The 12,326-nt window shown below is 39.1% G+C and overlaps 1 protein-coding gene and 1 non-coding gene across 2 annotated transcripts; one reads left to right on the forward strand and one right to left on the reverse strand.

Annotated features, from left to right (window-relative positions):
• Positions 1–3,003: 3,003 nt before the first annotated feature.
• On the reverse strand, positions 3,004–5,364 carry pomp (proteasome maturation protein). The gene is given in 7 exon segments (XM_070986209.1): positions 3,004–3,348; positions 3,448–3,541; positions 3,683–3,784; positions 3,901–3,961; positions 4,874–4,971; positions 5,297–5,340; positions 5,343–5,364. Coding segments are annotated over 7 exon segments (489 nt in total). The 3' UTR covers positions 3,004–3,280.
• Positions 5,365–5,564: 200 nt separating this feature from the next.
• trnac-gca (transfer RNA cysteine (anticodon GCA)) lies at positions 5,565–5,636 on the forward strand. Its single transcript has one exon. It is a non-coding gene; the product is annotated as a tRNA-Cys (tRNA).
• Positions 5,637–12,326: the final 6,690 nt, after the last annotated feature.

Consider the following 12,326-nt stretch of genomic DNA (forward strand, 5'->3'; position numbering starts at 1 on the left):
CGCTTCATCTTCCTCAGGTGGATCTTTAAAGGATGGTCTGTTGGCACAAGTTCCCACTGCTCCTTCTCTAGGTCTGAAGTGGGAGTAGTGGAGTACGCTGAAAAAAGAAAACATTGGTTCAACTTCAAGAAACTGAAGCAATCAGTTACATGAAATGTTTGACGTTGACTCGATGGAAACAGTTCATTCACTTTAAACTGTATTTGTTGTCTCCATGAAAGCTACTTTCTGAAGATGGAGCAAACCAATAATTTCAAATAACCTCAAATTAAATGTCTGAATTTTGAAGTTTGAAAATACTGTGATATAAATTTTAGGACATCTCGCCCACCCCGAGTGTTGACTTAACCTTTCAAATCAACTCATCTGAATGAAATCACTCAAACTGTCACTTGACAAATTTGTAGAAACACTGAATTACACAAATCTGTCTGTCACAAAAAATTCATATAAATATATTGTATTTATATCTATATTTCATCTGGCCACCCTCAAACAGAATGATATGCTGTAACAACATCGTACATCTGTTTCAAATACATAAAGATTAACAGTTTCCTTCAGCTCAATATCAGAGAGTGTGAATAATGCAGCAACTCACAACAAACACTGAAAACCACCTTCATCAAATCAATGATTTCAGTTTGATTTTGCTCAGTTTATGTTGTATCCAAATAAAAAATAGGTTCAACCATAAATATAAATCACAAAGTTTAGTTTAAATCAACGACCTATTAATTTTCAGCTAGTGGAGAGAGAAAAGATGCTTTGAATGAGGAACAGTTTTGTCTTACATGTCTCACTGTTGGTGTCAGAAGTGGAGGTCAATGTGGACACACTGGACTGGTCGGGACTGGGAACACAGATCTTTGTCCACGAGCCACGTTGGTCCATCTGAAGGCAGAGAAATACACCTTTCAAGCTATTGCACATGAACACACCTTCAATCATACCCGACTGACCAAAAATTGACAAAAATTGACAACGAATTCATTCTTAATCCCACTATTGCCACAAAACTTTCATCTGCTTCATTCAACAAATTGTCAAATTAATGTTCCCATACAGACTGATAAGTTTGCAACATAATTTCTAACCATAAACCAGAAATAAACTACTTTACTTTAAAGAGCATCAAATCTAATAAATAAATATATATATAGGTTCACGCTGTTGCTGAACGTGCAAAATACGACGTGATGTTTTTTAACAAGTTTCCCGCAGCGTTCACACACATTTACAGGATTCGGTGGTGATTTTTTGTGAGCATATTCAGCCTTTAAACGTGACAATTCATATATTACCAACATTTTAACATCATGAAATTAAACAATATTTTAGTAATATTTTAGTCGCAGCTACTTCATTAGCAAAGCAGTGAAATACGTAGAAAAACAGTTTAAAAAGTGTTTAAATCTCACATTTTCAGACGTAGACTTGCTCGGTGAATCTTCAGGAACTGCTCAAATGAAATAAAATGAAGTCGCTTTTTCAATGAAGTCGTCGACGGAAAGTAAAATCTGTATTTTTCCAGCCGTCGCGACTTTTGTTTGTCTTTAACTGAAAACGTGCCTTAAAAGATGCGCGCGACAAGCATAGCGACCATGGAACGCTTCATGTGCGCTCTCTGCGCGTGCGCACAGACATGTCACCTGGATCATCCAGCAATCAAGTTCCATCCTGACGCGTACATGTCCGCACAGAAAACACACATGTGACTGTGTTGATCACTGACGGCTGGCTGTACGGCCTCATGGCTCAGCTCCTACCTGTCAGCTTCATCAACGTCATCAATGGACCTGACGTGACTCTGGAGTTATCTGCTCATATTCTCACCTAAATGTACTCCCACTGTGTGCGTGCGATTATCATGTCATTTCAAATGGTAAATCAGGGGCTATTAAGTTATTTAAGAACATATGACGTGGAGTTTTCCCACAGATCAAAACAGAGCAGTGGCCTCATGTAGATGCTGACATGAACTATTAGTTGGTGAAAAGTGATTATGGCCAGAAAACCTTGGTATTATCTTATGTAAGTACACAAGCAGCTCCTTATTCCAATTGTGCCAACACCACAGCGGATCACCTTCACACCATAGCTGTTATTGATGTCACCTATTAACAAGCCCATTATAGTAAGGTAATACTGTAAAGACAGTAGGGGGCTGACGCAGCTCCTTCAGCTGCTGCATCCAGTCTGTAACAGAGAAGCTGCAGCCAGTCCTTCATCCCAACAGCTGTCAGACTGTTAAACTCCAGCATCCTGTAATGTAGCTCTGTGCTGAAGCTCTTTTCTTTCTCAATTCTACATCATAAACCTGCTGTTCTTTTGCACGACTGTCATCAATGCTAATATATGATCACTTTATCCATTTCATTTGGTGCCATTTCTAAGTTGCATATTTCTCTCAACTTCTCAATAACACTATTTATTATCCATATTGGCAACAGCATTTTCTAAGCTGTATATATTGTGCATATACATAGATCAAGTATTTCTCAAGTGCAATACAATGCATGTCATGTCAGTAGTGTTCTCAACAGACTACTAGCAACAGTACTTCTTTATGGCATTTACAATTTTTTATAATCTGTACAAATGTACACATACATAGTTTTTTCTATTCTGTACCCTGTATACTTTTACATTTTTATCTTGACCTCTTTACGACACTGTGCTTGATCTTTGTAATACCTGCTGGCTGTAACGACTGAGTTTCCCAGTCCTGTCTTATCTTAAATTTGCCACAGTGTTACAAGGCAGCATAAGTGGCAACAAACAGCAGAAAGAAAAGTTATTAAATAAGACCAAACTGAGATGAAGAGTAGTTGTATAAAGACATCCTATAACCTGATCAATGATTTCTGCTATAAAGCCACATAAGGTCTGAACATATTTAGATAGATCACAAAATCTGACAGCTATTCTTGGTGCCCTTGATGACACAACATGAAGATTTGAGCACAACAGTCAAATAATTAGTCAAAGGAAGCCACATCATGAGGAAGGTTATGAAGTTTATTAGAAATACAACCAGACTGGATCATACAAAAGCAGCACTACATGCTTATCTGAATGACACTCCAAATCTATGTCACTGACAGAGGTACCCGCCCCCAACCCCAACAAACCCAATCAAGCCAATATCTTTCCTAAAGAGTCTGACCTTCCAATTCTCCAGAAGCTGAACTGGTGATTTTTGTGTTTGAGCCAATAAACAAATAAGAATCCTAAATCAATGTGTGTAGTTGTGGATCGTGTGTGTGTACATCTTCTTTCACAACAGGCCCAGTTTGTATTCCACCATCATGTGTGGCTCGCCCATCATTTCACTCTGAGCTGGATCTGCATGGCAACAGGACACAGACGCAGAGAGGTGGTTAGATATCACATTCAGACAGTTGGGTCCAGGACACTGTTAAGGCGAAGGGATGAGGTTCTCACCATTCAGGATGTCCTCGAAGCCGATGGCCTCGTCACTGCCTCGCAGCGTATCCAGAGCCAGATTTGAACTCTGTAAGAACGGCAGACGCTGGATCTGGAAGACAGACATCAGGAGGTGTGACAGTGAAGAATGATTTAAAAATGAAGTCAACTTTAAAAAGAGAAAAAAGGGAGAGGAGTGAAAGGAAAATGGTAATTAGGGCTCAGGATCTGGATTAGAAAGAAATGCAGTTACCTGTCTGGCTGCCCTGTACTCCATCTGCAGTTTGAGTGGAGCATGAAGACCCTGGATGTTCCTGAGCGTAGATAAATTCATCTTGTCCTTGTTCAGCTGGAACTGCACACCACAGAAACATACAAAACTGTTCAGTACCACATGGACGAAAGCTATTAATGCTGTAATTACACTTTCACTTGCTGTGTGTGGTATCTCTGACAATTCAATTTACTCACATTTTTTTCAGACAGCTCCAGCGGGTGGCTTGGAAGGAGCTCATTCTTTACACTGGAAAAGCTGTGGAGCCAAAGAAGAAGAAAAAACGAGGAGGTGAAAACAGAATCATGTACATGCACAGGCCTTAAATATAAAGTTATTGGGGCATCACAGTCAAAACCAATGATGCAATAGCAATAAGTGATAATTACATATTATGAAGAGAAAATGGAATCCAATCAACAACTCATGTGAACATCTCATTATATTAATTGTTTGTATTATTTTAAAGATAAAATAAAGCCTAGGAATGGGCTAAAGATGTCTAAACAAGTGTCAACGCCAATGCAACAATGAGCATTTGAGAGTGAGATTGTAAGAGCAGTCAAAAAAATGACTTAAAACATTAAACACACTGATGAGAAACTTCTCAAGGTCAGACTACCCCTCACTAGATACACTGCAGACACACAGCAGCTGACAGAAAGAGGAGGATAAGCACATTGACACAGGTATTAACATCAACTAAGATATCTGAAGAGCAGGATGTTTTACATTTCATTAATCTGTGTCTCTGGTTGACAAGATGTGTATACCTCAAACACAACTATTGTATTGTTTATTGTCCAACATATGTTGATACTAAGAGAGCTGTGGTGAGATAATATCATCAGCCCCATCGCACAACAGACTGGATCACTCATCACTCTTTATTATTAGATGTACCAACTTAACTGTAATAGATCATCAGAAACACATAATCAAGAAGCAATTGTCTTATTCTACATTGACTGAAAGCAAGCAAATAAACACTGAAACATAAGGTGAAAAGGGAATATTTATAAATCTTTGACAAATATGCATTGAAAACTTAAGTGTGTATTTAATAAGAGCCATAGCTGTCAGTCTGGGGGAGCATGGTGGGAGACCGTATCAACAGTACACATAGCATCAATTTACACGACATTCACTGTATTTGTGGCAGCATCTCACCCGCTGCGCAGAGAGTCCTGTAGTCCATAAGCTCCCTGTGGACATAAGCCGGCCACAGGCACACTGTCCCTCAGCTGCGAGCGGAGTCCTCGAGTGTTCTGTTACACAAAAACAGTACACATTCAACATTCACAATTGCTAGTATTTAGTTGGCACACCTCATTTTGCAAGCACTGAAAGCTAACATCACCTCACCAACCCTCTAAGTCAAGGAACCTTGCTGCTAAGCGCTAACTAGCATTAGCTCGAGTGACTAATCAAATTCACGACTGCTGGATTTCAGATGATACAAAGACATAAGACAAAGGTGCAGGGCGGTGAAATAAATATGCGTATAACTACAGCAGATATTAACATGGTAAACACAATGGTTATGATAGGATTGATTCTGACAAAACGTATGAGAATAGACTACAACCGTACCATTATGATTCCGTTTCTTCCACTTTCTTTTCGATACACTTGAATATCCGGTTGAGTCGCGTTTTCATGACGACACGTCCGGTATAAAGCCGTGTTGTGTACAATTTACTATGAAAAAGACATTGTAGCATACATCCATGCACCATATGCGTAGTTGGTTTGTATTTAGTCATGTACTAATGTACATCACACTGTCCATTATTTCCACTCACAGCAACGGGATGAAATGTTATGATAATTACTAGACATGAAAAAATATAAATCGTAAGGGGGTATAGCTCAGTGGTAGAGCATTTGACTGCAGATCAAGAGGTCCCCGGTTCAAATCCGGGTGCCCCCTCTTTTCGAATATGAAATTAGTTTCATAACCTGCCAAATGTTTGCTGACATATACAGGAATAATCAATGTGTTGAAATGTAGCTACATTTATGCAAGTACTGCATATACGGAATAATGTTGGGGTACTTAGTACTACCCACAATACTTGTGTATTAACCTTAATTTTCTTCTACTTCATCAGAATCAGAATCAGAAAAAGCTTTATTGCCAAGTACGATTTTACACATATGAGAAATTTGCTTTGGTGAAGTTGGTGCATGACACATCTACTAAAAAATACTATTAAAAAGTAAAAGATATAACAGTATAAATATATATACACAAGTCATAAACACAGTCAGTTATACTTCTACTTCACTGAATTTCAGAGGGAAATATTGGGTATTTTGTTTATTAAACAGCTATAGGTATTAGTTATTTTACAGATTTTACAAATAAAGCATGTGATCAGGCTAGAAAGTACAAACCACTGGTTATAGACTAATGTACCCAAAAGTATATAAAGTAATTAAAGTTAGGTCCACATCACCTGCAACAACATTAAAAGGCTGCTTATATATGAATGCATCAGAAATAATAGTCCAACGATACAATATATCATCTGCAGTAAAATGTGCACACCATGCACTGTTTATCTTTAAATTTGAAATTCAGATGCTATAATGAAGAATAAATTCCAATAGTTAGCAATAGTTAAGCTGTGAGTTGATTAGCCAATGCTAAGAGTCCTAAAGCAATTGAAAGCTAAGCTAATTTACTTAATTTAGCTCAATAAAACACAGGCTATGCACGGTATTTAATCAATTATACATGCTTAAATACAGCTAGATTTAGCAACTTACCCCGACTAAACACGTTGTTATGATGCATACACATTCAAATAGTCTTTCAAAAAGAATACAATTTGTTACCTCATGATTTTCTCTGTGACTTAAACTTTAATTTAATCTAGCTGCCTGCTAATGCTAGCTGCCAAATTACTTCATTAGTACACCTGTTGATGTCGCCTTTTGACTTCAAGTCGCTGCAATGACGTTGTTTTTCCAAAACAAAGTGATTGTTGACATTGGTGGTAAAGCTCGTCAAACCTGTTCAAGAAACACAATTTGTGATATTTCAGTAAAAACTTATTTTTTATAACCTCGCTGTCTGAGCAACGTACTAGACATAAGATACTGCCAAAAGTGTATGCTTTTATTTTGAAATAAAAGTCATCAAGCAGACTTTGGATTTTTTTTTTTTTTAGAAACAGAGCACAGGGGGTAAATAAAGACATTTTTACCTGTTGGCCATTAGATGGAGCTCTTTAACAAGTAGCTTTGGCTTCCCACCCCTCATAATACACATTGCTGTTAAACTTGCTCATCCATGCACCACACACCCCAAATAATTAAGGATCTTTGCAAACCTGTAATGACTAATGATCTTTCCTCTAAACCTCCTGACAGCTGAGCCCTCTTTCCCCCAATCCACTTTCTCAATTAGCCTTTCAGACAGTCCTATGCAGTGACTGATCCGTCTCTGGGCATAAGAAACTGCAGCAAATCAGACCTGTTGATGTGCTTAAAGTGACTTTATGTGTCTGTCTGTAGTAAAACATTTACTGGAAGTCTGAGAGTCTGACAAAAAAGCAGAAAAGAACACACATGCACACACATATAATGTAGCCAAAAGCCTATACATATGAAGCACCATCATGGTTTTGTATTGCGTATTTTTAATTTTCGCAATTCCAGTTTTTATGGCAGTAATACTGAATTTCCAGTTATTTATAAAGACAATTTGCCATTGTGAAGAAAATAAAAGAACACACGATCATTTCTCACAGCAGCAGTCCCTCTTAAGGCGACTCCAGATTTGTAGTATTTCTTGGCAGTATAAAGTCTATATATTTTTATCAATCCCAGTCACTACTTTGTGGCCAGCCAAGCATGTGCACCAGCTGAATCTAATCACTTATAAAAACAAAACATTCAGTTTTCGTTTTGGCCACTTCAGCTGTGACAATTTCACACTGAGCATGTAAACCAAAGGGACAGTGACTTCATAATGAGAGCTAAACAAACTCTCTGTGTTTAGTTGCAAGATATTCAACTGTACATTTCCGTCCTTCACAAGTAACCCAGGCAGTAGACCTGTTTGCTCTCCATACAGTGCTCATAACCAAAGCAGTTGCTGACATGACTTTCTATCTGGCCAGATGTCCATTATGCAAATATCCTCAGAATGCATTTCCTCAGCAGAGCCTGTGGATATGTGACAAAACTCAATTCTTGTTCATTCAAAGCAGAAGTCTTCCTCTTATTTCAGTCCATTTTCTCCAGTGGGGATGCTCTGTCAGGGAAAAGAGCTATTAACAGACCCAATTACCATACTTTCGAAAGAGTGCTATTAGATTGGTGTCATGTAAATACAGGTGACATTTCTGGCCTGTGTCATTCTAGCAAAAAACAACTGTCCTAATTTGTTGATGGCTTAGTGTTTTAATTAGTTTGTGCCTGAGCAAGAGCAAGCCAGATGACATACTTCTAGCACTGAAAGTGTGCAAGAGTACGAGTCACAGGCACCAGAGTCACATCCAGTCACCACTTAGTGCCGGCGGGGCTGTCGAAATGCAACCGAACAAGAGATAATTACAGGTAAGCTATAATATCAGTGGGGAGCTATAATAGCTATAATATCACACTAGCGAGTTAACTAACAGGGAAAGATAGCAAAAAGTATAAGCATTGTCTAACTTCTTTATGCATCGGTGAAGTCACCCTAACTGTTAAGTAAGTTACATGAGGCAAAAAAACGATGTCGTCACATTAGTCAAATCCAACTAAAGTCACATTGACTAGCATCTTTGTCGGTACATGTTTTAATGTTAGATAACTCCCCCAAATAAGTTAAATCAAACATAATAAATATGCTATAGTTTGATAAGTTGGGCTGTTAATTTTATTCATGTATTTGTTGAGTTAACTTTGCTAGTGCTAGCTATGATGGTGGTCCTGTTGATATGTTCTGCATTGGTGTGTGATGTCAGAGCAGCACAGACATGAAGTATTAATCTTGTCTGAAATTGAATAATTGAAGTTCCTTTTTTCTTTTCTTAAATGGACATATCCAAATCAAGAGCTGATGGACTGGTCCAGCCACATCTGAAGCTCTTTCCTAGAACACTCCAGGGTGACAGGAGGAGAAACTTTCAAGCCTCATGGTACCATAAACACTCATGGCTTGAATACTCGCAGAGCCAAGACTCTGCATACTGCTTTGCATGTAGGCATTTTGGCCTCCCAAACATCCAGTCAGCGTTTACTTCAGTGTTGGGGTACAGGAACTGAAAAAAAGCAACATACAAAGATGGAGGATTTGCTCTACATGTAAAGGGAGAGCCTCACATAAATGCAATGATGGATTGGAAGGAATTTGAGCGAGGAGAAAAAGCAAATCTGTATCTGCACAGTAAGCAGATACAGGAAAATCGGACCTATATCAAAACTGTAGCTGAAGTCTTGCTTTCAACTGCAACCCAAAATATCTCACAAAGGGGTCACAGGGAAACAGGCCATGCAGACAACAGGGGAAACTTCTTGGCTATATTGGATGCAATTGCTAGCCATGATCCAGTTGTAAAAAAAAAAAGAAACTGACAGGGCCTCGCACTGCAAAATACACCAGCCATCAAATTCAGAATGAGATTTTGGATACATTAGCTGAGATGGTACGCTCTTCCATCATAAATGAGGTCAAGGAAAGTGGTGTCTTTTCTGTAATGCTAGATGAAACTAAAGACACAAAGAAGAAGGAACAGATCTCTTTTGTGCTCAGGTATTATTATAATGGAGCTGTGAAAGAGAGTTTCCTGCACTTTGAATCTGCAGACCACCTCGATGCTGCAGGATTGACAGAAAAAATAATCCAAGTATTTGAGAGATATGGCCTGGATTACAAAAGTAATCTGGTTGGGCAATCGTATGACGGTGCTTCTGTCATGAGTGGCAAGCATTCCAGCGTTCAATCTCATATAAAGGATGTGGCAAAGCAGGCCTTTCATGTCCATTGTAATGCCCATTGTCTTAATCTAGTTCTTGTTGACACAGTCAAAGCAGTCCCACAAGCTGATTGCTTTTTTGCGTTGTTGCAGAGACTATATGCATTTATGTCTGGCTCTAATCTTCACACCAAGTGGCTTAAAACGCAAAAAGAGATGTATGCTGGAGCACCCAGAGAGCCTCAACAGTTGAGTGAGACAAGGTGGGCTTGCCGGCATACAGCTTGTCGTACTGTACTTGAAAGACTACCTGCTATTACACGTGTCCTTGAGGAAGTTGCTGCACAAAACCATGGAGATAGGAGCATTGATGCACAGGGCCTGCTCGCTCAAATGTCCTGCAGATGACCTGCAGTTCATTGGCCTTTTAGTGACATGCACCAAGGTTTTTGGTGATGAAAAATCTCTCTCTGACATTCTGCAGTCTCCCTCTCTTGATTTGTGTCCAGCTGTAGATCTAGTTGAAGCCCTTGTGCAAAGGGTTCTGAGCAGACCAGGGACTCTTTTCGTTCCAGCATATTCCACCCTGTGCTTCATAACATGATCAGTGAGCTAAAGAGACGATTCTCAAAACCAAACAGTACAACAATAATGATGGGGATTCAGGCCTTAAATCCTTCAAGTGCTACATTTTGCCAAGAGGAGGCTCTATTTTAATTTGCATCTATTTATGCATGTAACACAGACGACCTCAGACATGAGGTGCACCAAATGAAAAGAGTCCTACAGAGGAAAGTAGCAGGTGACATACAGAAGCCCTCTAACATAGTAGAGCTCACTAACATGATTGAACCTCTTAAAGAGGTATTCCATGAGCTCTTCCAATTGTGCAAAATCGCCATTGCAATACCTGTAAGTACTGCTTCCTGTGAACGCAGCTTTTCCACACTGAAGTTGGTGAAGACATACCTGCGTTCCACCATGGATGATGACAGAATGAGCAATCTGGGTGTTGAGTGTGGAGTCCAGGCGAGCAAAGTCCCTGGACATGAAAGATTTTGTAAATCGCTTTAGTGCAAACCACAACAATCGCAGAATACAGCTGTTGTGAGATGAATGATAAGAGATATTTTATCTGTGTGGAGAAAATCCAGTCGTGTAGTTTTAAGAGAGGGTTAAGGGTTTCATATTTTCTGCATAAATATTTCACTTTTGTATGTACTTTGTAATGCAATTTTGAACATTTTGTATGTACTTTGTAATGTAATTTGTAACTGACTTGATTTGACTTTTCATCCTCTAGCTTCCTCTAACTTTTGACTGAGGGATACTGTTAGGTATATAGCTTGATCAGGCTATAATAAAAACAACTGTTTTTCAAATTATGTCTGTGTATTCATGACACACCAAGAGATTGAGCTCATAGTGATCACTACATGCTGAGCTGAACATCTCCGGAGTCCTCTCAGCACAGTACATAGTACAGTAGTCTGTATATTGTGCTACATTTGTATAGTGTAAGCATCTGTGTTACTTCACTTGCAGGAATAAGAAAAAAGTTAGATACACTGAATATTATATGATCTTTTCCACCATTACCTGCAATTCAAATATTGCGGAGGCGTGTGATTTAGGTGCCCTACATACCTCTATATTTTCCAGTGAGATATTGCTACCGCAAAATGATCACATAACCATCCTGGCCACCCCACAGAAAATTTCCTGGCTCCGCCACTGGTCACAGGGTTTGATGACAAGAAAAAGATCCCAACCTGACACTGTCACACCCACTGAAGAGACAAGAGGAAAATGTGATGTATCCTTGTGCGATAACACGCAAGGACACATTATATATTCACACCATTAGCCTGGATGTTCCCATTTTCATGTCAACCCTGCATGTTAACTAGGTGTGCCAAATTTAGACAGCCTGTGTGTCACTGTATGATTTCTCTCCTACTCATCAGCCTCATACTGTAGCTGTGCTGTTTCCTCCTGCAGTTTCTTGCTATGAGTACATCTCTGCTGGTGTAAATTGCTTTTTCCACTGGACGTAGAGGATATGGCAGCCATGCTGATGGCCTCTCTGAAATGGAAAGGCTTTTTCTTTCAAGACCCTGATCAACATGAGAACAACATGAATAGACCATCAATCTCTTTCCAGTGTTCACGAAGTAAGGGGAGATCTGAATTCTCTCATAGCATTGTCACAGTCTAGGGGACACTTCATGCTCAAAACACTAGGGGGCAGTATAGGACTAATGCACATGTTGCAATGTAGTTAAAAACTCATTTTAGACCTATACATTTCAACACATTGCCTCATACTGGTACATTGTGTTTGGATAATGCAGCCCATGATGCACCCATTCAATCTGGCAGTATCCATCCAACAACTCATATTTTTAGCAGTTCATCTATTTTCAGCCATTTACCTCTTTTTTTTTCTTTTTTTTTATCCAGGCCCAGGTCATGGCACTAATATGTGCCATAAACCAGATTGTTTCTGGATATGAGCATGCATTTCCAGCTCACCATAGCAGGTATAAGATTCAAACTGATTAATTCATTTTCTGTTCTTGGTTTTTGTAGATTGGTACATTGCATTTTTATATCATTGATGATCTATGACAACGATGGAACCAAAAAGGGAAGGTAGAGACACGTTGCTGTTGTATTAGGAGACCATATTAGTTTCAAACCAGACC

Source organism: Chaetodon trifascialis, chromosome 18 (assembly GCF_039877785.1).
Source record: "Chaetodon trifascialis isolate fChaTrf1 chromosome 18, fChaTrf1.hap1, whole genome shotgun sequence".
NCBI lineage: Eukaryota > Metazoa > Chordata > Actinopteri > Chaetodontiformes > Chaetodontidae > Chaetodon > Chaetodon trifascialis.